General features: G+C 40.4%; 1 protein-coding gene across 4 annotated transcripts in view; it reads left to right on the top strand.

Annotated features, from left to right (window-relative positions):
• The window catches only part of COL14A1 (collagen type XIV alpha 1 chain), a 179148-nt gene extending 161516 nt beyond the window's left edge, over positions 1 to 17632 (top strand). For 3 of the 4 annotated variants that reach the window (XM_070392050.1, XM_070392051.1, XM_070392049.1), the window contains exons 46-48: positions 13017 to 13094; positions 15026 to 15181; positions 16786 to 17632. In XM_070392050.1, coding sequence (XP_070248151.1) covers positions 13017 to 13094; positions 15026 to 15181; positions 16786 to 16865 — 314 coding nt within the window. In that variant the 3' untranslated portion in view covers positions 16866 to 17632. Of the gene's footprint in view, positions 1 to 13016; positions 13095 to 15025; positions 15182 to 15973; positions 16366 to 16785 lie in introns of those variants that run through there. The other variant, XM_070392053.1, reaches the window with a different exon arrangement.
• Positions 17633 to 24369: the final 6737 nt, after the last annotated feature.

Here is a 24369-nt window from a genome sequence, read left to right as displayed (position 1 = left end):
AAGGTGATTTCATTTGATCACCAACTGAGGGGTGTGGTTTGGGGTTTAAGGCTGGGGTTTTATAGGCCAACAACCCCAAAAATAATGTATAAGAGGAATCATCCATTTAAAGATTTTCATGTTTAAGTTGTACATCCATAACAGCTGGGATTCATATCTGGTTTATTTTGAACAATAAATCAGCAAACATTTACTGAGCACAGAGTTTATGCAAGACTTTTGTCTTGGCAGTGTGTGAGATAATACTATAATCGTGGCTTTCCCTTTTAGGCACCAAATGTATCTGCCAATATTGTGGTTTGGATAGAGGGTATGAAGTGTTTCTGAATGTATGAGCTGGGAGAAGATAAATGCGAACTGAATTTAGAGGAAGACATCATGTGGCCTTTGATAGAAAAGGGTGCGAGCATTTATTAAGCAACTAAACTACCAGTTGCTTAGCACATTATTAATGCTCATAAAAGTCTAATGAGATCAATATTTGTCCCATTTTTAGGTGAGGAAACTGAGGCTCAACTGATTGTCAATTGTCCATGGTCATGTACCTGAACAATAGGGGACCCAGATTTGAATCTAGATCTGTGTGATTCCAGAGTATCTGTGCTTGCTCCATTCTGCCCTATTGCTACCTTTGAATCATTGCTTAGTGGGTGTGTCACAGATGAGAAGTCAGAACTGTGCAGCATCTGGAGAATGCTGTTGTCTTCTAATAATTACATTTCAAAACATGTGAATAGCCCAGCCAGCATGGCTCAGTGGTTGAGCATTGACCTATGAACCAGGAAATCATGGTTCGATTCCCAGTCAGGGCACATACCTGGGTTACAGGCTTGATCCCAGTGGAGGGCATTTAATTATGACTCCTCTCTCATCATTGATGTTTCTATCTCTCTCTCCCTCTTCCTCTCTGAAATAAGATATATTTTTAAAAATGTGAACAGCTGAGCTGATCAGAGTGTCACAGTGGGCTGTGGTTGGGCTATTTGCAAGCTCCTTGTGAACTCTGTTCTGCTGTATTTGGATAGCTGTGGGCATCCATTACCTGGCAGATGACCTCCATGGAAATGAAGCCAGGTGATCTGTTGGATAAATATGAATGTGATCAAAACATTTCCTATGGTTACTCATTTGGACACTTGATGATTGTTTTAAGATTGTAGCATGTACTGAGACTACATAAGAGTCCAAGTAGGGACATTACCTACAAGGAAACTGGTCATGCATCTGGCAATTTGGGATATACCTATAGAAGTTATACTCCTATTCTAGTATCTCAGCCTTGGTGGTGGTGGGGGGGATAGGGGAGAAACCTGGAACAAGGCCATTCAATCTTCTTTTACTCCTGATATCTTAGGAGAGAAACCATTTGTGATGCTGCTTTAGCTGGAAGCGTCATGATGGGTGGAAAGCATGGGGTTTGAGGCATCAAACATTTGTGGGTTAGAATGCTAGCTTTGCCACTTATTAGCTATGTCATTCTGGCTGTTTGATCTCACAACTTAATCTTTCTCGATCTGCACTCATTCATTTAACCACCACTTACTGAGCATCTACTACATGTCAAGCATGGTGCTGGGTATTAAGGAAATAGTGGTAAACAGGGCATACATTTCCTGCCTTTCGTGTGCCTACCATAGAGACAGATATTAAACAAAAAATATATGAATGGTTTAACATCAGTTGTTATAAGTGCTATGAATAAATGCAGGATGCTATATGAGCATGGAAGAGGGGACTCTTCTATGCAGCCTGTTGATGTTTTATCCAAGTGAGACCTGAAATTTAGGAGTTGGGCGTATATATAAGAGAGTGAGAGAAGAACATCCTAGGTAGAGACAGCAATAGCATATGCAAAGGTCCTGAGATGGGAAAGGGCTTGAAACCTTTCAAGTCATGGTTCTCAACCCTAGCACACATATTGTTTCCTTTCTGTAACAAATAATTTGCAACATCTCTTCTAGTGTTCTACAATGAAATTCATAGATAATCAATAGAACTTATCTTCACACATAATTTTAAAAACTGGAATCCCCTCTAGTGTAATATGAAATAGTAAAAGGGAAATCTAATAATTTATTCCAATATGCAAATTCTCAGCATGACTATACTGGAAATAATAATGAAGAAGTCGGAATGTACTTATATTTAAGAATTTCTGAGAATGCAACCACTACAAATTCAGGCTGATATAATTGAGATTTATCAACTACTTAGTCTTTCTACATTTGTCTCTATTGTGTTCACACTGAAGATCTACTAAGATAGCAAATACATCATTGGTATTATGCAACTAAATGTAAGTTACCTTCTCCTACTTTTGCAGGCACGTGTCTGGGGTTAACAAGTGTCTTGGTTTTTGGTTATATTTCTTTTTCCTACTAAGGCCTTCCCCAGAGAAGCCTTCCAATACTTATCATCCTCTAAAACAGCGGTTCTCAACCTGTGGGTCGCGACCCCTTTGGCCGTCGAATGACCATTTCACAGGGGTCGCCTGAGACCATCCTGCATATCAGATATTTACATTACAATTCATAACAGTAGCAACATTACAGTTATGAAGTAGCAATGAAAATAATTTTATGGTTGGGTCACAACATGAGGAACTGTATTTAAAGGGCCAGAAGGTTGAGAACCACTGCTCTAAAACCAGTTGATGGTGGCAGGGTCTTTCTCCATCAATGCCTGGAAAAGTTGAGAGTGGAAATGACTGGGAAGTGTCATTTCAAAGACTTTCACTGTCAGAACTCATGGGTTCCTATAGATATCATTAGCACATTACATTTACTATGTAGAATCAACTAGTTTGGGTGCTAAGAGCACCACTCACTCTAATATTATTATTAAGAATAAAAATAATAATCATGTTGGAATGTTATCTTTAATCAAGAGAAAATTTCACATTATGTTTGCTACCTGGATTAATTTTTTTCTTGTTCTTTGAGGATAAAATCCCTGAAGGACTTCAAAGTTGGAAAATTATTTCTCTCAAGCCTTTCCCGCCACAGGTCGGAAAGGAATCAGCCCTAGTCTGGTCGCTGTAAGTCAATGACAAGCCCTTTCAGAGACACAGAAATGGCAGTCAAGGCAGAGAAAGGCTGCACACACTAAAGCTAACCCTGCATCTCTCATGCTCATGCCATGGTTTGCTATAAGTCAACAAAGCCGAGAAGTCTAGAGAGAAAACTGGGTCCCAGATTCATTCAGAGCTGAGAGAGAGAGAACTAAGGTTCTTATGTTCAATATTCCCGTGGTTGAAAAGAGCTGTTGGCACTGACGATACATTTGGCAGAAAACGTTGGTCACAAGTTCAGAATTAGAGCATAGCAGTTGTGAGCCAGGAATGCCTCGATGGTAAGCATCTGTGAAACTTCTTAATGACCCTTGGATCCTGGATTAATTTCTGGAAAAATTATCTTTATGGGACAGATTAACTTGATTAAAGAAAGAGGGCTGGTGAAGCTCTCATAATAATTTGCTGGTTGTTCCTTAAATATTTACAAGTCTTCCCTGTGATGTTGTGTTACGGTTGATAATGTGTTGCATGAGACATCATCTTTTCATTGCTGTTAAAAATGTGCTGAAATACATGTTTGCCTTCTTCCTCTCCTGCTTCCCCACCCCCTGCCTCTCATCTCCTGAGACGAAGTCCAGACAAAGATAGAGTTTTCTTTTCTCACCCGATAATGATCTGGTGAAGTCCATTTTGAATGGCCTTTGGAACAAGACCTTTTCCTGAAGGTTTGATGGATTATGTCTTCCTAACATACGGTACCTTTTAAGACAATGAGTACTCCTCTTTGTATCATCTTTTATTTTGTAGAGGCTTTTTTATTCTTACTACAAAGGGAATCTATATTCATCATGGTTGCAGAGAGAAGCTCTATGTATTAGTGATCTATTATTATATAGCAAATTATCCTTAATCTTAGCACTTACAGAAAACAAAAGACATATGATCTTTGTTTTTGTGGGTTAGGGACTCACAAGTAGTTTAGCTGGATGGCTCTGGCTCAGAGTCTTTCGTGAGTTCGCAGTCAAGACGTTCGCCAGGCCTACAGTCATCTGAAGGCTGGACTGGATTTGGCAGACCTGCTTCCAAGATGCCTCACTCACAGTGCTATTGGCAGGAGTCTCGGGCCCTCCCTGACTGCTCCACTCACACTGAGCCTGAGAGGGGTGGGTCCCTCCACAGGGTGCTTGAGTGGTCTCGAAATATGGTGGCTGCTTTTCTCAGAGCCAGTGATCCAAGAGAGACAGCAGGGAGGAGTTCACAATGACTTTCTATTCCTATATAAATATATTTTTATTGATTTCAGAGAGGGAGGGAGAGGGAGCCTGCAACTGGGGATGTGCCCTGACCAGTCACCAAACCATGATTGCCTAGTTCATAGGTTGACCCTCAACCACTGAGCCACGCAGGTGGGCCACAATGCCTTTTTGACTGATCCCAGAAGTCACAAGTTTTTACTTTTAGCATATTCTACTAGGAGGGAGTCACTAAGCCCAGCCACACTCAAGTGGAGGAGAATTAGGCTATCCATTTCGAAGAGAGGAAATATCACAGTATTTGTGACTATGTATTTAATCACACTCTTCCAGATTGAACCAAGGTTTCTGGCCTTGTGGTGGGACAGGGCAATCGCTTTCATTCCTAAGTATGACTTCCAGGTAGTCTGGCTCCTAGGACACCTGTGAAGGGTTGGCTCACTCTGTGTCCACCTGTTTTCACTATTTAAATGGGTATTTTTCTCTCCCAACTCCTTTAAATTATTCAAATACCAGATGTAGCATTTTAGAGGAAAATGTAAGATTTGATTGAAGGACCTTGAAAGAGTAGCACCTACTGAAAGCATGTTATTGTAGACTGTTTTTGTATGCATGCTCCTGGAACTAATTGTAGTCAGGATAAGATCATTTTCCAAATAAACTCAAAGAATGATTTTTAAAAAGCAATTGACAAACTAAAATTACCATCAAATTGTGTCCCCACCTTCTGTACTTAGTAGAATGTGACTATTACAATAACAAAAAGCTGTAACCAGTATTTTATCTTCTTTTTGCCATGAAACCTAATGTCATTGTTTCTGTAGCATAACAATTTTTTGAAACCCTTAATTGGAAGGTCTGTGTAGAAGGTCGTAACAGCTTCCTCACATTGGACTGCAGTCACTGTCTGGGGTAGTGGGCGTTGTACTAGAAATAGCCCTCAAGGTTAATGTCATTTCAGTAAGATATCTTTGTGTGGTCCTGGTTCATATTTTCTAATCAGCTTCACGTCAAGTATGTGCCCTTTGCTCTAGGCAAACTGAACGGCACAGTGCTAGCTTTTGCTGCATAACAGCAAACCACAAAAATCTCAGTAACATACAGCAATAAATATTAGTTCTCATCACTTGTCTGTGGGAGGTGGGACAGCTCTGCTCTACTGGGGCCCTGGCTGGAGGGGGGAGATCGCTCCCCATTCTCCTTGTGACAGTGGCTAAAACAAAGCAGGGCAACCCAACTTCCCAGTCATATTTCACACCTCTGTTCTTGTCTTTGCCACTAATACCTCACTAGCCAAAGCAAATCACTTGGCCAACCCTCAATCTATGAGTAGGGAAATGCATGAGTCCATAGAATGGGAATGGGTGTATAATCCTATTGCAAAGTAGTAAAGAATTTAGACCATTAATTAAGTTTACCAACATTCTTTACATGTGCCTTTTCCTTTCCTACCACACTCAACGCTAACCCCGTTGTGCCCTGTTTTTATATCTCTTTTTGGATTATCCCATGCTCTTCCCACTCCCCAGAACCCGCTTTCTTCCTCTGACTCATTCATACTCAAGCTTCAAAATTCATTTCAAGAGTCACCTCTGCCAGACCACTGCTTCCTCGCAATGTTTTATTTGTTTGGCCAGTGTATGTGTTGTTGCTATTCTGCTTTCTTCCAGCTGAGCTAGACTGAGTAAGATCTTCCTCATCTAGGCTTCTCTGTCCCCAGGCACATGGCTCCAATCACCGCATTTTCCCATTACACTGCAATTGTTGTTGTACTAGTAATTATGAGCAGTCAACCTGCAAACAGATGCACAGGTTTGGTGTGCATGGGTAAGCCCTGCATCATCGTCTCCTTTCCTCTCTCCTTCTCCCTTTACAACCTCCATTCTCCCACCTTCGTTTCCCTCCTCCCTGCTGCACTTCCTCCCCTCACTGCCCAAATGTCAGTGTGTCCGATTTAGATGTCTGTGGTGCAAAGACCAAAGGACCTCCTACCTACATTACTATGGTGCAAAAACCTAAAGTGCCAACTATTCTGTTGTCTTGATCTTGCTCTGGTTAGTAGGTTCCTTTGACCACTGGATAGCCCACTAGGTAGAAATATGATTCAGCACACTTTCCCCTGGCTTTTCCGTGGTACTAGCACAGTGTTATTGGTGGTGTTAAACTTCACAATAATGAATTGTATTGCTTGGTTGCACCCAGCAGGGGCAGATCTGAGGACCTGAAGCTTAACCAGCTTGGAGTTCTTCTTTAAGGAAAACTGTATGAAGTTAGAAACAAAAAAAATTAGTTAGCAGGTATTAGAAGAGGGGCCATATCCAAACTCGTTGGTGTGATGCACATAGTTTGTCATAAGGAGGCCTAACCTGGCCTCTTACTCTACCACTACCCACCTTGCAGCTGCCAAAGCCATACCCAACTGGTTCCCAAGGCAAACCTTTGCACATGCACTTCTATTTGCCCCCTTTTTACGTGGGTAATGCCTGTTCTTCAAGACTTCATATCATGAGTCAACTATACTGGAAGACCACCTGCAATTCTCTACCGATGCCTCAGCTCTGTGCTCTCATATTTTGCAGCTACTCTCACACTGCATTACAGCTACTCATTTGTTTCCCCTGTGACATGGTGACCTGCCACAGACACAGAGGGTGCTTTTGACCCTAAATTCTCAGTGCCTGATATCGGGACTGGACTGGGCAGTTTGCTCTTCTCTCTCCTTATTCTGTGTGTCACTGTTTTCAAAATTTCTATCCTGCTGCTTCAGGACAGCTTCAGCCAAAAGGAGACACTGGAGAAGGGAAAAATCAGGATATTTCTCCCATCAACCTCACCCCGACTTCCTTTGTGACTTCATTTGTGGCTATAGCCCCTGTGTGGCTCCTGCTTCCACTGGACAATGTCTCACTGTCATTCTTGATCCTACCAGAAGGCCCTAGGCATTGGGCTCTAGTCACACCCTTCTTCCTATCTCCCATGCACTCCTATTGCTGATAGTACCTTCCTGCTATTGCTAATGTCTGGGTTGTCTCATCATCCTTATTTGATTGCTTGATTCTTCCATTGCTAATGTGACCAAGTCCCTATGTTAAATTCCCTTTGCTTGAAAGATCTAGAATGGTTGATGTTTCCCTGGCTGAGCCCTAGATTATAGAGGCATATTAGATGGTCAGTTGTTTTATGGAAGAGGCAATTGGAGGTGGGACCCTTAGCAATAGTTTGCAAAGTTTTCTCACTTTTAAAGCAACCATGTATTTTCCAGCCTTGGCCACCTTAGCCCGAAACATGGAGCCTGTACATGTTTGGCACTGATCCGCAGCCAAAGAGGGATAGATGGCAGAGCCTGGATAAGTACAAAAAGTATTGTACTTATTGAATTGAGTCCAGTGAATCTGCCATTGTAGCGAGCGACCCTGTCCAGTACCTTGCACCTAGTAGGCATTCCAGCATACGTTGAATAAAAAGCAGTCTACTTGTAATTCATCACCAGCATTTCCCAGGCAACAGACTATATAATAACACAGCTAATGCTTTGTCTCACAGTTTCTGTGACTATTTGGTAGAATGACAATGAAAGCATTAACCAGGCCTTGCATAGCTGTCTGAGCACAAATCCTGGGAGTTGCTCAGAATGTCTGATTATGTGAGAGTGACCAGGCTCCATGGAGGAGCATGAGACTCCAGCCTGGAGTGCTTGGTGTGGTCAAGGGGCAAATTAGTAAAATCTCCCTATACGGAGGTAAAAAAAAAAAAAAAAAGGGAAACCAACAACCAAGGGCTAGCCGCTGGACATGTAGTCCGTGCGAGAAGGATAAATCTTCCTCAAATCAACCTCAAGGCTTGCTCAGAGCTGAGGTCAAATGTATACACCCAAGGAAGTAAGCTGCGGAAACTTGATAACCACAAGGCTGATGTCGGGCCAGAGAAAACGTGCAGACTGTATCCGCAGGCAGTTCAGAAAGCCGCAGCTATAGCAAACAAGACTGAAAACACAGCCTAGAGAGCCAGCTTGGGGTGGAGAGAGGGAGGCAGGGGGCACAGTGGTTGGGTTGTGTGCACAGGCTTCAGCACCTACCTGGGTTGAAATCTTGGCTGTGTTACTAACTAAAGACAAGTGACTTAACCTCTGTATTCCAGCCCTCTTTTGGGGTTAATTTGAGTCTGCCCTCTTGTTTTCTGCTAAGACTAAATGAGTTCATACATAAAACATCTAGCATTCAAAACTTAATAAGGTCATTTAGAAGCATAGCTGGTACACCAACCAGCTACATCTTTGGTTTGTCAAGGTCTGCAATCAGACTTTGAATTTCATTCACCCATCCATTTGTTTGACAGATCTTTGAGGGCCTGATGTGTGCCTGAAACTGGGAATACAATGAAGAACTGAAACAAACAGGTCTCTGACTTAGTAAACCAGTGAAAGAAAATATTAGAGGGTCAGTGTTAGGTTAGTGGTAATGGAGAACCAGGTAGCCCTGAAATCATTTCTAATGTGACTCTTAAGGAGGAAGAAATATGTCAAACTTACCACTCTGGTGAGGCATGTTAATAATGGGGGAGGCTATGCAAGTGTAGTGACGGGGGGGCATATGGGAACACTCTAGACTTTCCACTTAATATTTATGTGAGCCTAAAACTGTTCTAAAAAAGTAAAAATCTATTTTTAAAAAATTTAAAAAATGAAATAAGAATAAGATATTAAGATTTTAATAAGAGAGTAAGATCTAAAAGAATAGCTCTTAAAAGTTGTCATTAAAAATAAATAAATAAAAGGATGGATGCATAATAGAAAAGACTTTTCTCTAATTATCCTAAATATTTTTGGTAACTTCACAGAAAACTAAGGATATTAGCTAAATCACATTTTGATAAATTAGATCTTTTATATGAGCTCTGTTCATTTTTTTAAAATGGCAGATAGTGAAAGCTAATTGGAGTCCATCATACTCATCTCTAAGAGGCACTAGTAGTTCATATTGCCACGCAAGGAACTTGTTAGAAAAAGCAGTGTTCACATAAGCCAGGCATAGGAAAATAAAAGTGAAGCTCCAGCTGAAGGAATTTTGTTTGTTGATCCTTCAGGGTCATGCTTGCATTTAAGTCAGCTTCATTCGGTCATTCAGTTAGCCTTCCGGTGTTTTATAGGCATTTTCTTACCATGTGTGAGACTTGGCTTGGGATCTGACACTACCACAATAAATAGGGGATGATTCTTGCAATCAACAGTCTCATAGTTTCAAACTAGAACACAAGAACAAGCAATGCAATGGGATAATTGGAGGCAGTGATAATATGGAAGCAAAGAACTCCATTCATTCATTCATTTGTTCATTTGTTCACTCATTATATAGGGTGCTCCAGAAATGTATACACATACTTTGAATAATTACAAAGACAGTGTTATTAAAATACATTTTCAAAATTGAACTATCAGCTGTTAAAAAGTGTGTGTATGTGTGTGTGTGTGTGTGTGTGTGTGTGTGTGTGTGTGTACCTTTTTTAGGACACCCTGTATGTTAGTGACACACTATGTGGAAGGCTCCATAGAAGTGAAAAGTTAGATAATCCTTGCTCAAACATATATATAATTGATTTCAGAGAGGAAGGGAGAGGGAGAGAGAGAGAGATAGAAACATCAATGATGAGAGAGAATCATTGATCAGCTGTCTCCTGCATGCCCCACACTGGGGATCAAGCCCACAACCTGGGCCTGTGCCCTGACCAGGAATCAAACCGTGACCTCTTGGTTCATAGGTCGACACTCAACCACTGAGCCATGCTGGCCGGGCAATTCTTGCCCTCTTGACTCCTTTATGATTCTGCCTGTTAGGATTGTGGAGAAGCTTTGAGTTGGGTCTTGAAGAATGAGGAGTATTTATGGAGACAACCAAGGTGAGAAGGGAGTGTCAAAAGGAGGAAATATCGTGTGCACTTGGAAGTCCCATTGCCTTGTGGGAAGAACGCTGGCACTTAGCTCTGGTGAGCCCCTCTCAGCACCAGTGGCCCCACCTTGGTTCCTCACAACGAGATATTTTAGGGAAGTCCTTATGGGTGATGATATTTTGTCTGTAAAGAATAACTATGCTCTCATTCCACTGCCCTCTGTCACCTCATGGACAGTCAAAGGCTGACATTCTAGGACATTTCATTTCCCTCCTTTTAATCAAGGCCTACAAGGCTTATCAAAATATATCCAGATCTGTTTTTAGAGATCTGCAATCTGTAAACTTAGCCTTTAATTTCAATCCTCATCTTAGGTACTTAAATATTGATTTTTAACCTTTTTTTTCCTTAAAAAAAGATTTATAACCAAGTCCAGTTATCATGGATATGGATAATCCTTCAGTGGACACAGGGACAGATATTTATATATTAGCTTACATCTAGTTAGATCATAACTTGAAGGCTAACAACATCTAAAATTCTCTGATAATATCAGATTGTATTCTTAGAATTTACTTTTAGGGCCTTTTCAGGGGCTGGAATGTTTTTGTGAGGCTCTTCCTTTCTTGATTTGTATTACAGATACTATCAAATTCCACTTGGTTTTTATCTACATAACATAGAAAATTAAAACAACTGGACTTCCTACTCCCCAGTCATCCCCACCTCTTGCTTTCCTTATGAGTGAACAAAGGCTAAGCCAGGAAGCTCTTATCAGAGGGGTGTTCCTGAGAGTACTTTCCTGGACGTCCTATTCAGCCCAATCGACTGCGTCTTCTGCTTGTGGAGAATAATCACCGAGAAGCCCTGCTGTTAACATTGATCCCTGAGAACCATAGGTCATGGCAGGCCTCTGAGTCACCCGCAGTTAATCATGAGCAGCCTGCATTAGTCATTGGTGTGTTTGATTGTGTTCTAATTCTTTAAAAATGTGTGGTTCCCTCTGGGGAAAGTGGCTCCGATTCTAACAGACAAGGCAGTTTCTGCTCTATTCTCAGATGCACATCAGGGCACACGCATTCACAAGTGAGGGAGCACCCACCAGCTAAAAAGTACTCACTCTAATTATTAACCGATTAGCTACTAGTTTAGTTAATTGGGTAATACCCAGTAGACATACTCAGAGTAGTTTTCTGACTGAACAACTTGATTGGCAATCGAGCATTAAGTGTTGACTAGTCCGAGTAAGTCATGTGCTTTGTATAACACAGACTGAATGGTATTTTTCTTTTGAGAAATCACTCTCTTCCTATCAGCTCCTAAGAGAAGAATCAGCCCAGAAACAGAACATAGGTTCACCAGTCAGCGCCCTGCCCTCTTTCTGCTGGGCTGGTCTTTTTTGAACTCAGATAACACCACTAAGGCCACATGCAATAGGCCTGAGAGTTGGGGAAGCCTAGTCATGGTGGAGTAGCCCTGAGGACCACTAACAAGGAAGAAGGACTTTTAAAAATATGACAGGATACCTTGACCCCAAGAGGTGGTCACAAGGAACACAGCAGTCACCAAAGCTTCCATCAAGGGACAATCATGTGCAGTTGTTATGCTTACGCATACCGTGTAGAAAGAAGTGTTAGTGGCTTTTTTGTTGTTGTTGCTGTCAACTATTTCCAGAGTGAATACTATATGAACAGGCTTCTTTTTGGACGTTTTAAGCTAAGATGTTAGAAGTGATTATTTTCAAGGGCTAGGGTTCTTTCTTGTTTTGTTTTCTAGTTTGTCTATAGTGAATATCTGCTGCATTTAGTAAGAAAAAAAAGGTTGTAGTCTTAAGCATTTTATTTTTTTTATTATTTTTTATTTTTTTTAAAAATAAGTGTCCTCTTTTATTATTAGTCTTAAACACTTTAAATCACTTGCATGCCTGCCACCTATCAGATTGGTTATTTTCATTGACTTATGTTCCCTTCTGAGCTTTGGCGAATCACCCAGTTTCTCTGTTAAGTGTAATTACATAGAGATGTGGTTTCACAGTTTGCTATTTCAAAGCATTGTTGCACCTGAAAAACAGACACCAGAGATCATCTGTGATGTGAGTCAGGGTAACCCAGACCCCCGTATGATGCAACTGGTTGGGGGCTGAATACAGCATGCTCTCACCTGCCCACCAGTCTGGTGATAGGACCTGCTTAGACAATGAGGTGTATATGTTTTTTTGTGGGGGGGTTTTGTGTGTGTGTGTTTTTTGCCTGTGAAAATGTATAGTTTATTAGTAGCACCATAAATTATTTGGAATAAGAAGTCTGTTCTGTGGAAAAGACACATGAATAGGTTTAGAATTTTATGGGGCTGAATCAGCCAAATCAAACACAGGCTTTCCCGAAGCTTCCAAGTTTTTAATGGAAACTCACGCTCTTCAGAACTTTGCTGCCTAATTATAATTCATGCCTTTTGCAGATCCTTTACAGGGTGGACCAAAAGGAAAATGTTAGACATGTGCACTTGTGACTTCTATTGTGTTATTTGTGGAGTGCCACACATCGGCTGGCCTGGTGCGTGCAAAGACAGAGGCCGCTCCTGGCAGGCCGGAGCAGCATGAAGGAGGAAGATAACCTTGCAGTTTTGCAAATACAGACTGCAGGCTCAGAAACAGAACCAGCCTCTATATGTGGTTGTACAAAAGTCACCAGTGTCAGACTTTAATATAAAAGTCCAATAGTAACCATAGCCCAGATTATCCCATATCATTGTCTTCATTAGAGAGGTCCTTTTGAAACCCAGAAAAATGTACTACACGGATTTCATTTTGATTTTATTTTTAAAAAGAATCTCTCTCTCTCTCTCTCTCTCTCTCTCTCTCTCAACAGGTCTAACTGGTATCAAAGGAGAAAAAGGAAATCCAGGTGTTGGAAGCCAAGGTCCCAGAGGACCCCCTGGGCCAGCAGGTAAATATTTCTACCTAACAGAAAATTGAAAATGAAAATCCTAAATCTTTCTATTCCCTGGATATCACAGGTGAGGAACATGGTCATATTACATCCTTGTATCTAACTGAAATGGCTGTATGTCGTGTTCATTTTGTTAGGAGGCCAATTTGTCTCCTAATACAAGCTCTCAAAGTTACAGCATATTGTGGAATCTTATTGGTTAGGATAAGCTAGGCTATGCTGTAGTAACAAATGCTTAGTGGATTGACACCACAGAGGTTTATATCATACTCGTAACACAAAGCTTGATGTATGGTGGTCGCCCCCCCCCCCCCCCCCCCCCCAATTTGGAACAAAAGGCCCCAGGAGAAAGATAAAGGAAGCATCTCAGGTCTCACAGTTCTAAATGCAGAAGGACATAAGTCACTTGTCACATTTCACTGGCTGGAACTAGTTGCTCAGCTCCAACTGTCCTGCAGGGGAGGCTCGAGATCTAGAGGAGCACATGGATGTTTGATGGGTACTGATAGTTCCTGCTACCATGCTCATCTCACTGAGTGAGTTTTGGGTGAAGTTTTGAGGTTTGTGTACATTACTAGGAGCTTTCATAATGGTCTTCAGATGATCAGAGTCATTATTAAAATTCTAAGTTTGCAATTCTATTGGATATTTGCAATCTCAGTCTTAGCCACATGGAATCAAATGCTTTATAGACTTTTCTTTCCAACCTAATAATTATTTTGGAAAAGACTTTTTCTAGGAGAGATGCCTAGTGCAATAGATTCATTTCAAATGTAAAAATTCCTGTAATTTGAGATCATATAACTGACTCAGCATCATGAGATGCCCAGAATGGATGCTGGGTGGATGTTGATGAAATGAGACTGAATGTATCTGAGAGCCACAACACTTTTCAAATACATTTCTCATTTACATCTTGGTTTTAAGTTAAAGAATTTCATTTCTATTTGAAGAATGGTTCTTAACTACTTTTTGAATCCAGCCATAAAAACCAACAAAGAGCCCTGCCTGGTTTTGCTCAGTGGCTAGAGCGTTGGCCTGGGAACTGAAAGGTCCCAGGTTCAATTCCGGTTAAGGCCACATGCCCAGGTTGTGAGCTCGATCCCCAGTGGGGGACTTGCAGGAGACAGCCTACCCATGATTCTCTCTCATCATGGATGTTTCTATCTCTCTCCCTTTTCCTTCCTCTCTGAAATAAAAAAAAAAAAATGTATTTTTAAAAAACCACACACCAACAAACATAAAAACAAATGAAAACCAAAACGAAAAAACCCAACCTAACAATCTTTTTAATTTCACAAAAATTTTAATCCCCATTTTCACACAATCTAAGTTCTCAATTAATATAAGCTAGCCTAAAGACATTTTGGATTAGTATGTTGGGTCTAATTGTAGACTTTATCTTTTTCTCATGTAGAATAATTTCTTTCAGACTCAGGCTAATTTACTTCAATTATCTGGGGCCATAAACCAGTACAGATGATGAGGTTGAGCTTGAGAGTGTTCATGTGTGTGTGTGTGTGTGTGCATGCGTGTGTGTATGTGCGTGTGCACGCACACATGCATGCACACCCATACATTGGATTCATATTGGGAAACAGAAGCTCCACAGAGAAAACAAGGTTGAGAGTGCTATGTTCCTTCTTCTTTAATATCCAAGAGGCGCTAGAAAAGAATAGATTTTGTTTTCTAGTTTTCTGAGCTGATTAAAAGGGTTGTCCTCCAGGATAATGTGCAATTCCAGTATGTTCTTCTGTCTAGGGAATCTAGTTTAGGGAGAAGCTCTCAATGAGTAGAGAGAGGCAGGTTGCTCTAATTGTTGAGATGTGTAAGGTTGCTTCTTGTAAGAGTAGTTTACTTCTTGGTGGTCTCAAAACTCACCCTATTGTGATAAAAGACCGACTGTTTTCATTGTGGGTGCTTTTTAGGACCTGCAGGGGAGAGTCGGTCAGGAAGCCCGGGGCCCCCTGGCTCTCCTGGACCAAGGGGTCCACCAGGTCACCTGGGGGTGCCTGGACCACAAGGTCCTTCTGGCCAGCCTGGATACTGCGACCCCTCTTCATGTTCAGCCTACGGGGTGGGAGGTAAGTACCAGCCTCTTGTGGGCTTTAAGCAATGTTTTACAATAATTTGTGCCATAACAGTGAAGGGGTGCTATGAAAAATAGACCGAATATGGGAGGGAAGCAGAGATTGAACTTCCAGGGGCATCTTCTATAAAGTGCAAATGACTCTAGAGGTTAACTCTTTAAAATACCGGAAGTTCAAAACAACAGCACAGCTAAGTCTTCCTTGCTTCCAAATGGCAGTTCACACAGAGTTGGCCTCTGAGCTCATATTTGGTCATTGGGGGACATGTTTGAATGTTCTTTTGGGCCCCTCATGCTATGTTATTGCTGTGGTATGGCCATGGTGTCCTGTAAAATTTACTCTTATTTGGGGGAAACTTCAAACTTAGAACTTCCCCATAACTGGGATCCCCTAGATTCTTTGGGGTGACATCCTGCCCACCCCATGCATGGATGACCAAAGATAGTTTTCAGAAGAAACATAAGTGGCCATGCTGTCCTTGCCTCATTACTAACTACTGGACTGAGATTCTGAAAAGATTATGCTCCCTATAAACATCTGCAGTTTGCGTGCTGGCGGATTGTGCAATGACACATTTTCTGACATAGTCATTCTTGGAAGCATCAAAAGGAAGATTCAGAGACTGCTTTGAGGCAATGAGCTTATTAGTCAATAAATTTAAGTTTTCTGCTTTAGGAGAAATTTAACCTTATTTGCCAGAGGAACTGGTCAGAGTTTTGCTGATGTGTTTTTCTCTGTCCATCTCTTCTCTCCCTATTTCTTTAAATCTCTCTGTCCTTTACTAAGATCTGATCCCTTACAATGATTACCAGCACTGAAGTGGAACTCCTCCACTCTGAGGACATTGGCCTGGGAAATTGACTCTGGATACAGAACTGTCCTGTTGACCACCACCACCCAGCCTCTGCCCCTAACAGTGGGCACTCTGCTTCCCTGCCTCACCTGCTTCCCTATCTGCCCTCTATCACATCTCTGCTCCCACCACACAATGTCAATACTACTGGAATTTAACCAAATCACATAGGTCCATTGTATTACAAACAGATTGCTCCATATGAGCTTGGATAGAGGAATATGGTTGTGTACCAAGAATTTATGCCAAACCCCCCTGAATGAATGCTCAGTAATAAAGTTACTTACATGAGCCTTCTCCTCTATCCTGGCCCCACACAAGATTGATGGGCATCTTTCTTTCTGATCACCCTGCTCTCCATTCTTCTTCTGATCACCTCCCCTTCCTACTGCCCCCTGGTGATGGACTTCTAACACGAGATCGATTTTTAAAATTTATTTTTCATAATTCTGCTGAGTTTTCAAGGTTCCTTTTGTAAATAAAACACATAATATTTAATCAGATGGCTGTGATTCTAGTTTTCTAACAATGTCTGTCATGTATCTGTCCCTTCCTTCATTTACTAATCATCTGAAACCTCCTGGGGAAGGAACCAGCGGTGTGGTGGGTAAAGGGAGCTACTGCTTTCTACCCAAGCAGGCTATCTCTCTAGCTTAATGATCAAATCTACATCTCTGTGAGGGGAGATGATCAATTTTTTGGTTTCTGGGTCCTATCAAGTCCCCACCCCGCTCTTCCTCTCTAGCTCCCCATCCTGATCAGCCGGAATTCACTCCTGTCCAAGACGAGCTGGAAGCGATGGAACTGTGGGGCTCTGGGATCTGATCGCCTCACGAGAAATTGGAAGACCAACTGCAAGAACTCTTACGGGCACTTGTTCAAGAAGAATGTCATATTGTGGTTTGTATACTACCTTCTAGGGGCAGGTTTCATCAGCCTAAATCTCTTCCTTGGATATTGTTATTATTGACAAAAAGAATTATATTTTTTAAAAAACCCTCAATCCATGATGCCATAGGATTGATTTTTCTTGGTTGCTTTAATGACATGCCAGATCACTAGTTTTTCCAGAGAGGAGTTCTCGCAGAAAATTTGGCCAAAAAGTTGAACTATGGAAACTTTCCTGTGTTAGATGATCTCTAGTCCTAAAATGCAACAAAACAGATGTGATTGTATTCGAGGGACATGGGGTCCTAGCAGAACAGGAATTTAAAGAGATTCAAAGATGATGCCATTGATTCCTGTCCCCTGTAACCTTGCTGAAAAGAAAAAGGGAGAAACTACCTCTTTGTCAATTGACGTATCCAACTCTGAGATCACTTGATAGCTGCTTTCACTGCTGTCCAAGGACATGGTACAATAGAACCTTTCTTAATCTGGTGCTATGAAAAATAGATTTCGTTTTGCAGTGGTTTTTGCCATGTACAGTAATGACTTTCCACCGGTTCCGATGCAAACAGGTCTAGTTTTGATGAACAGTTTATCCAGTGGTGTTCCAAGGCTTGCCCTCCTTATCTACATGGCGTACGTTGTACATGCAGATAAGTTTTTGCAAACCTGTTTCCGTTCTCTTTTGTAAGCAAATAAAAATTTAAAACAGTGTGTGCGGACTCTTTTTACTGCATTTCTAAAAGTCACCTTCAACGTAGCTGAGTTTTAAACAGAAAAATAAGAATCGGCTTCCTTCAGACAGGCATTCAAACATACATTCAAACATTCATTTGTTCATTCTAAGTGTAGTATAAAGCTTAACAGAAGAAGTTGACTTGAATTTTATCATTCATTTATAAGCTCTCAAACAGCAATGACAGTGAAAATGCAAGACTGATGCTAAATAAATGTCGATGAATGGTTGGCTGAAGAGCCCATCTACCTTCTGGTATTAACAACAACAACAAAAAAAGCCTGAAAAACTAAAAGGCAGAGAAGAAATGAAGTTGAATCTAATGAACTCTAACCCCTAATGACCTACTTATAACTATACTTTATCTTTTGTTCACAAAGGAAAAAAATCTAGATATTTGAGAAAGATTTGGGTCCTGTTATTTACTGTTGAAAATAGAAGTGAAAGAGAACAATAACCTTATTGTATGCTCTTTTTCCCTGTAGCGTCTGTCTAGGAACAGCTACTTTTATATGGTAGAGATGGGGTCAGTTTTCACCAGAAGCTGGATTCTTCCAGGGTCTACTTGTTTGCCTTTGGGGATCCAGCAAAGAGTTTTTGACATGTTTGCAGGAATGCGAGAAGACAGTGAGCAGATAACAAACAGCTGTCCCCTTTTAGTTACACAATATGAATCCATGTGTAGAGAACAGGAATGGTAAAGAGGAAAACTTGCCCAAGGTTCATCAGGATGGTCTGACCCAGAATCATTTGACAGAACTCCTCCTTTATATGACTGGGGTATGTCATCAGTCACCTCAGACCTTTGTATCTCAGGTTTCTTAGTTTTTAACAAGTGAGTAGAGGGAGGATATTCTATATGTTTTAGTATTTGGTCCTGGAAATTCAGTCTAATAAGGTGTCACTCAAAAGGCTCTCAAAGTTTGTTATAAATGGTGAAGTATAAGCCATTAGAGGTTTTAATTCGTTCATATCACTCTTGAGTTGTGCAAATATACTTGGCTTTGATTTTACTTGGTGATCTGAATTTATTTATTTAAGCTACAGGAAAGTTTCATTAGTTTGGAATGTGTCATCACTTGGACACAATATATTAGATTTTTATTGAGTGAAACGTTCAGAATAAAAGGTGTAACTCAGATCTAGGACTTTTGTGTTTATAGTATATTGCCTTGAAATAAAATCTGATTTTGGATTGCATTTTTTATTGACTTGCCTATTTTGACAGAAATATACTTATATCTTAACTTATAGTTGATATAGTTTCAGAACCCATCATTTCATAAAAAATACAATCTTCAGAACTTTCACCACTTTTATTAGAAACTCAATTTCTTTGGGGAATAATCATTTTAAGGTAATAGTTTGTATTCAAATGGGCTTCCATTTAATTCCAGGGCAACTCTCCCTCCCTGTTTCTTTTCCACCTCCCCTGCCCAACTCCAACCTTCCATAACTAATTTTTCTGTGTACCAGGAACTGTTTGAGTTCAGAAGATAAAGCCATTGACAAGAGAGCTGTGGTTTGACCTTATGGAGCTTCCTCTCTAGCTAAAGTAAGATAGGAAACGAGTGAACAAAAAAGCAGAATTAATTTCAAATTGTGACGAATGGTATGAAAGATGCAGGAAAAGTGCTGAGATAGGACTATGAAGAGGTACAAAAGATCATCTGTTTCCACTGGGTAGACAGGGAAGGCTTCTCTGAGGGCATGAAATTTTAGTTGACACATGATGATGAGAAAAAGTGTGGAAAGGAAATTCAAGCTCAGATCTTGTCAAGGACAAAGGCCCTTTATCAGGAAAGTGCTTGTCATGTTCAAGAAACAAAGAAGGTCCATGTGGCAGGAGAGTGAATGGAAGAGTAAACAGATAAGGCTGGAGACCAAAGCCAGCAGGGCTGTGTGCACTAAGTTAGTGATTTAGATTTTTAAGTCCTATGAGAAGCAATTGATAGATTTTCAACAGAGGAGTGACATGATCGGGTGTATGTTTTAAGTTAGTGAAGGGAAAATCGATCTTCCAGCGAGCCATGTTGCTCACGTTCATTTTGAAGCTGTCATTGGGCTGTTACTATCAGCCAGGCCTACTTCAAGGTTTTTAACATTGTACCTGTTATGTTGTACTATGCTATGCTGTGGTAATAAAAGCCATAACATTTCAGGAGCTTAGCACAACTCTATTACTTGCTCACACAAAAGAGCAGGACAGCTGTCCTCCATGTCTTGGTTCACTGTTCCACATGGCTGCTCTCTTGGACACTTCCATATGAGTACGTACTTTCATGACTGCCAAGAGAGAGAAGAGAGAGCATGGAGAAACATCTCCAGCTTCTCTTAGAAGTGACACACATTACTTCCCCTTACCTGTCATTCCACATAAACTGCATGAGCAAATTTAGCTTCATAGAGGTAGAAAAGTACAATCTCCTCATGTACTTGGAAGTAAAAGAGAACCAGAAATATTGATGAGAAGCAATAAAAACTGCCACTATGTTTCAACTAACTTCATTGTCATAGCAACCCAAGAGCTGGTTCACTATTGTCCAAATGAGACAGAAGAACAGAAAAGGTAAGTTACTTGCCAAGGACACACAACTAGACTTCAGACCTAGGCATTTTGACTCAAGTTATCTTCTCTTTTTTTAAAAAAAATATTTTCTTATTGATTTCGGAGAGGGAGAGAGAGAGGGAGAGAGAAAGAGAGAGAGAGAGAAACATCAGTGATGAGAGAGAACCATTGATCAGCTGCCTCCTGCATGCCCACCATTGGGAAATGAGCATGTGCCCTGACCAGAAATCAAGTAGACTCTTAACCTCTAGGCTACTCTGCCCCACATATTGGTAATGTTAATGGAAAAAGGGGGTGGAGATGGGGCTCATTAAAGCACAGACTCCTGGACTCAGAGGAATCCCCAAAGATTCTGTTTCAGTCGTCTGGGTTAGGAACTTTGCTTTTTTTAACCAAGCACCTCAGGTGACCAATAGACTAGTCAGATTATTTTTCAGATTATTCTGATTGCACAGTGGAGAATGGATTGGAGGGGATCATAGTGAATGAGAAAACATTGCCATGGTCTGATGAAAGATGGTGGAGGACTAACAGCTTGTGGTATTGACAGGATGTGTGAGTTAACTAGAAATGGAGACTAACAACTAGGTGGATGGAGATACATATATCCCTCTGGAAATTAGAGTTGGGTGGAGAGGTTAAAGAGTTCTGTTTATGAGATAACTGAGTGAGAGGTGTTAAAAGGAGAGTTGGAGCTTAGAAGAGGTACTGGAGATAGAGGTTTAATGATCATGCACATGTAGGTAGTATTTAGGCCACAGGAATGAATGAAATCACCTGGAGAGTATCCTGCCTTCTACTATCCTTGCATTTTTGTTTGCACAAATTCTCCAACCTATTTTTTTCTATTTTATTTTGAAATGTATCTCTCAGCCAAATATTCTCCAAACTACAGCCACAATGAACTAGTTGCAAAACGCTTGTTGCATGCCCTCTCTTGTTTCTTTATCTCTGACATGCTTTCTTTTTGCAGCTCAGAAAGCCCTACTTTTCTGCCACACCCTAGTTTAAATGACCTATTTATATTCATACTCAATCTTTGAAACTCAGCCAGGCTCCTCTTCCTGTGAGAAGCCTTCCCTGAGCCCCAACACAACCACCTGGACAACCTTGATAGTCATGACACCACAGTCACCTTTTCTAGTTAGTTCTTTAACCTCTGTGCTCCCATATTACGTATGTACATTCTTTAAGAGGTTTCAGATTGCCTAAGTGTGCTTAACACTTGTCAGCTGCTGAATAGATGTTTAGAATCATTTCATCCTAGCACAGTTTCATTTATCATCTAATGTTCATAGCAGCATTATTTATAATAGCTAAGATCTGGAAATAGGTCAAGTGACCATCAGTAGATGAGTGGATAAAAAAGCTGCAGTACATTTACACAATGGAATATTATGCAGCTATAAAAAAGGATCTCTTACCTTTTGAGACAATATGAAGGGACCTGCAGATTATTATGCTAAGTGAAATAAGTCAATCAGAGAAAGACAAATATCACATATCTCACTTATATGCAGAATCTCATGAACAAAATAAACTGACAAAATAGAAGCATGGAACAGACTGACAAATCTCAGAGGGAAGATGGGGGTGGGAAGATATTAACCAAATAATTTATATGCATATATGCATGACCCATGGTCAGAGATAATAGTGTGGTGAAGGCATGGGGAGAAGGTGGGAGTTGGGAGAAGGGGGTCAATGGGGGATATCAGTAATACTTCCAGCAAAGGTAAAAAAGTAAGTAAATAAAATTTACAATAAAAAAATTACACTGCGTACAGTGGAAAGACTTTTCTCTAGATTTTGATCTAAATTTTCTCTAGAGACAGGAATAATTCCTAGAATCAAATGACCAGCTTTTATAAAAGCTTTCAAATTCAGATTCATTAGGTATTTCAGAATATGAGGAAGAGGTATTTAAATGTCTTCCTTTATGTTAATTCATTCATGTGTTCGTTTGTGTGTTCATGTATTTGCCCATGTGTGCATCCATCCACCTAGCAAACTTCTAATTAATATCCACCATCGGTTCAGCCATGTGTTGGGTTGCTGGAGAGAAAAAGATGAATGCAATGGCATTCGACCTTCCTAACTTCTTGCTCTAAGTTAAGCAGGTAAGGTCATTTGGACCAGACTGTGAAAGAGCTATCCTTTGCTAAAATGTTCAGATTTCAGCCTGAAGGCAATAGAAAGTCAGTGGGTGTCTTTAAGCAGATGAGTCACCTAATTGGAGTTATTATTTGGAGGCACAATATAGTGTACATGACGGACTAGTTTGGGGAAAGATCAAGGAAGATGAAAACCAGCCTTGTACTACTAGCTTTTATAAGTTAAGTGTTTTCTTTTTACAAAGGATCAAGCATGCAAGGTGAGCAACATGTCCAAGGATATATACATACATAGAAGAGGCAAAGAGGGATTCCAACTCTGACTGGTTTGCTCCCATAGCTCATGCCTCCTCCCCTGTATATACCATGCTGCCTGTTACAGTGGTTCAGGTGAGAGGGCCTGGAGCACAACAGTGAGGAATCAGAGGAGAAGCCAGCTTTGGGAACTGATGGGAAGTACTATGGGCAGAATTGAATGACTGAGGGGTTGGGCAGGGGTGGGTGGAGGGACAGGCAGAAGGTAAAAATGGTAACTTCACGAAGTAAGGTTAGAAACTTGAGGAGGAAGAGAGAATGATCTTAGAATGGCATGTTGGTTTTGAGGTTTGTCTGCTTTTTCCAGAGTAAATACAGTATTAGTAGCAGATAGGGGCTTAAGAAGGATGAACAGGGTGGAATGATTTTGGATGACTAATTTAGGCTGGAATAACCAGGCAAGACTTCATCCCTTTGGGCCTGTCCCCAACAAGAACGGCTGTTCAAATGAAGAATGAAGGTTTCCAAGGTATGAACCAAAATATTTGGTTTAAAAAAATCATAACTTTTCGTTCTGATTTGATGTGGCATTGGAAACACTGATGTAAAGGGGTCATTTGTTCTAGACAAGCTCAGAGTCCAAAGAATTTCTTTGCCACAAAGTCCTCATTATTCTATACTTTTTAGGGTAACTCTATCATTAACAAAAACTGACTACATGAGTATACTTGTTTACTTGCAATAGTTTTACATTATTATCAGACTGAATAAATTGAAAATTTGGCTGACACAAGGTACATCTTTGTTAAATGAAAAAAAGCAAGTGGTAGAATGGCTTTACAATACTTACCTATTACTCTGTTCATCTATCCGCACTGAAAAATTGGGATGAATAAACTCCAGATGCATAACCATGGTGACCTCCTGGGTATGGGATTGCAGGGAGCTTTTACTTTATTTAAAGTAAATGTTAATTTCATTTAACTGTTCATCTTTAACGTTTCTATATTGTTTGAAAAAATATTTTGCAACAAGAGAGTGTTTTCAGAAGCTTAATATTTTACAGGAAAATCACAAAAATTTTTTAGAGTAAAATTCTACTTTATAAAAGAATCTATTAACTTTTTAATATCTTCATAATTAATGGCGTGGGATAAATGAAGAAAAATGAGCACTAATGTTTAGAAAGATGTAGGCAATAATAATTTTTTAAAAATATATTTTTATTGATTTCAGAGAGGGAGAGATAGAAACATTAATGATAAGAATCACTGATGGGTTGCCTCCTGCACACCCCACACTGCAGATCAAGCCCACAAAGGGGGCATGTACCTTGACTGGAAATCGAGCTGTGACCTCTTGGTTCATAGGTCGATGCTCAACCACTGAGCCACACCAGCCAGGCAGCAATGACAATTTTAAAAGGAGAATGAAAGGGGCAGAGGGCTAACTGCATTACCAGGAGTGGTGGAATGACTTGCTTGTCTTGGTAGCATTAATTAAGGCATAAATGTTAGTAATGATTTCTTTCTTCTCTGCACCTTGCTAAATTAATAATAACATGCTGGCATGAGTAACCATATTTGGTTGCTTGTTTCTTTGTTTAAATGTATTTTATCTTATTGATTAAAAAATATCCACCACCAATGTTGTGAAATTCAACTTTATTAACCTAAATTAAAAGATGTTTTATGACAAAACCCAGATAAGTAAAACTATCTTTTTCTTTTCAGATCTAAAATGAATCTTGTATGGTAACAAAGCAAA

The sequence above is a fragment of the Myotis yumanensis genome, unplaced genomic scaffold (assembly GCF_028538775.1).
Source record: "Myotis yumanensis isolate MYYU_CA2020_CCGP unplaced genomic scaffold, mMyoYum1.0.hap1 SCAF_15, whole genome shotgun sequence".
In the NCBI taxonomy this organism is placed as follows: Eukaryota; Metazoa; Chordata; class Mammalia; order Chiroptera; family Vespertilionidae; genus Myotis; species Myotis yumanensis.
The sequence above is the reverse complement of the archived record's forward strand: the minus strand, read 5'-3'. Positions and strand labels throughout refer to the sequence as shown.